Source organism: Humulus lupulus, chromosome 9 (genome assembly GCF_963169125.1).
Source record: "Humulus lupulus chromosome 9, drHumLupu1.1, whole genome shotgun sequence".
In the NCBI taxonomy this organism is placed as follows: Eukaryota; Viridiplantae; Streptophyta; class Magnoliopsida; order Rosales; family Cannabaceae; genus Humulus; species Humulus lupulus.
In genome coordinates this window covers 2,992,218-2,995,339 of record NC_084801.1, presented here as the reverse complement: position 1 = coordinate 2,995,339, position 3,122 = coordinate 2,992,218, and the positions used below count along the sequence as shown (strand labels likewise).

General features: G+C 39.3%; 1 protein-coding gene across 1 annotated transcript; it reads right to left on the bottom strand.

Annotated features, from left to right (window-relative positions):
- Positions 1-290: 290 nt before the first annotated feature.
- On the bottom strand, positions 291-2,103 carry LOC133802053 (dynamin-related protein 4C-like). Its single transcript, XM_062240287.1, has 2 exons — positions 2,091-2,103; positions 291-1,883 (listed from the first exon to the last, which is right to left on the bottom strand). Exons 1-2 carry the CDS (start codon positions 2,101-2,103, stop codon positions 313-315), a joined length of 1,584 nt encoding a protein of 527 aa, XP_062096271.1. The 3' UTR covers positions 291-312.
- Positions 2,104-3,122: the final 1,019 nt, after the last annotated feature.

Genomic DNA, 3,122 nt, shown 5'->3' with positions numbered 1-3,122 from the left:
CAGAGTAAATCATGTGTCTGGACTTTGATGGATTATAAGATGACAAGAAACTAAAACTTCTTAATTAAGATGGGCCAGATAGATAGCCTCACAGACATTCCAACAAAAGCTCTAAATATTTGATAAAAGCCAGAAACAGAATGAAATGACAGTATAAAACCAACAACATATTCCAAAAGAAACCATCTGTTATAACGAACATTTCCTAATCTCCAAAAGCACAACTCACTAAACAACTTCGACAAACTATACCATGAACCTTATATTGACTTAACCTTTGGAGAGGAGGAAAAGATAAACCCCTAAAGGTGATCATTCACCACAACTAGTAGTAGCAGTTCTGTCCATGATTTTGGCTAAAATCTCCTTGCATTGCTTGAATTTGTTAATACTGCCATCCAGCTTGGCGCGCTTAGTGGCAACCAATGGCGACTCATCCATCATTTTCTCCAGCCCATTTCCATCAGGAGCCATCATTTGGGCTACAAGCTCTCTTTCCAAGTGGTCATTCACCAGCTTGTGAACACTCAGCTGCAAATGCAGAGCCATGGAGTCAACAAACCTTGTCAGCACAATATTCCAGTAAGCCACCATTTTCATCCTCAAGTCAAAAGCTTGAGGTAATAGATGTGGAGACTTGCTTGGATTCACCAAGTCAACCAAGCCAAGACCTTCAATGTTCATAGAATTGCAGGAATAAACATTTCTCGTGAATGCATCTTTTTGAGCCATGAGCTTCTTATATTCAATTTCGAACTCCAAGTTACAAGTATAATCAGTCAATTTCTCCATCTCCACAATCTCCGAAACCCACTTCATAGAGTTCTCTTTCATCTTCTCTATCAGATTAAGCCCTGCTCTTTTGGCTGAGAGTTGAAGCTGGTAATAGTTTTGGACATGGCTCATCAGAACAGTCATCACCACCTCCTCTATGTAGCTCCACAGCGTTTCCACAAAATCTGTGGGAATACTCGAAATCCCATTGACCTTTTCTTGTAATATAGAGAGAAATATAGTCCGGGAAAAGAAGTTGGGAAGAGAAATCTCTTTGGCTTCTTCCAAGTACTTGATCTCATCCATCAAAAAATCACGAGTTGGATTGCTCTGAGGACATTCTTTAAGATCACAGAAAAAGTCATTAAGAATCTCAACCAACCGAGCTTTACAATGCATCTTCTTATCATTTGGGTACTCGTCAAATTCTCCTCTCAACAGAATTTTCCTTAGTGACTCTTTGACTTGCCCAATGACCCTCGTGAAAGCACTCATGGCTTCAGCCATGGAAGACATGGCCTTGGGGAGTGTTTTGAACTCGGAAATATTATGGCTCAACTTATCATTGATCTTCTTGACAATGTCAGTTAAGTTTCGAGCTATACTCCTGGCTTGAATCTCCATAAGCTTCTGAGCCAAAACAGGGATCCCAACGATCGATTTATCAATCTTGGAAAGCAAAGGATGAGACTCGAAAAGCTTAGCTTCCGCTACTCGAGCATCTTCATACGACTCATTGCCGACCCTGTTCCTAACACAGACATAACCAAGCCCTATATGCACATCATCAGCAGTTACCTTTTCCTTGAGCCCTTCGGGTGACTTATCTGACTTGGTGACTACGGCTAGAGTCCTCTCTCCGGTTTTGTCAACGCTCTGTGACATTCGAATCGACTCACACGTGGGAAAGTCAACCGTTGCAGACAACACATTGAGTATGATACTCTCTTCTGGTTTTATATATTCCATTATGATATCTTTGATTTGATCGTATATATTTTCTGGCTGGCCGTGAACGGGGACTCTGGTGATCCCAGGAAGGTCAACCATGGTCAAGTCAGGAATCCCTTTCTTCTTCACCACGAGAGTCACACTACAAAAATCAGGGCCTATACCGAGAACAAATGTCCTCGGTATAAGCCTGAATGTCCTCGGTATATCTTCTACCGAGACAATGTCGTCGGTAGAAAGTTATCGGTACAGCCGTGTCGGTAAAACAAAACTTATACCGACGACATTAAAAATGTTCTCGGTATAAGTTTTACCGAGGATAATGTCCTCGGTAGAAAGTAACAAATGTCCTCGGTACAACAAACCCCAATTTCTCATCGTACTGGTATATACCGACATCTTGGTGGTATATACCGAGGACAATGTCCTCGGTATAGACTTGTCCCCAATTTTTTTTTATATTTGTTATTCCCTTATTTATTTATTTATTTAGAATTAAATATAAAAAAATAGAATAAAATTAAAACACTTATATTAAAGATATAAATAAAAACATAAGAGTATATTCGCTAAATCAAAATAAAAACTTGTCTTAAACATGATAATGTAATAGTCAATTGTAATAAAATTCATACATAAGTCCTACTGAGTCGGTGCTCCAACATCGGGATCATCGGGTGGTGGTGGGGCAGATTGAGATCTCGGGGTGATACAATGAGTCCGGACATGCTCCTCTAACTGTCGAAGACGCTCTCTCATCTCAGACAACTCTTCATCTCTAGTTTGTGAAGGACGAAAATCAAATGGAGTTCGGTCCCTTATGTTAAGGATACGTCCATATCCTTTCTGGTGGCCCCGTCGTTTTCCGAAGACATTTTGTACCAAAGATATGTCTTCATCTTCAGGCGCACTCGAAACTGGTGTGGAACTCTCAGTATCAGTTGCCTGTGTCTGCTGTGTGTCGCGGTATGCACGCAATTCCTCCTGTGATACAATGTATAATGTAATTAAAATTTTGAAATAATTAAAAATTTGAAAAATGTTTAAAAAAACTTAACGTACCCAAGTATTTTTGGCTGTCTCTGTCACCCACCCTGTGCCTGATTTATGGTGAGTATCCATCCAGCTATCCGGGATGGACTCAAGTTGCCCAGTCTCTAAATTGCGCTGTCACGTACATATATTTTTATAAAATTAATAATTAAACGTAAATAAGAAAAATAAACTAAAAAATAATTAATTAACTAACTTTTTTATAGCGTAAGGCTTGGATTGACTGAGAACCTCCATAGCTAAGCTCTTTCAGTTTCTTTCTATTTTCCTTGTTGACCACAGAACGTTTCTGCAAAAAGTTATCGTTAGTAATATATTTAATTAAGATAGTTAAGTTTAGCAAG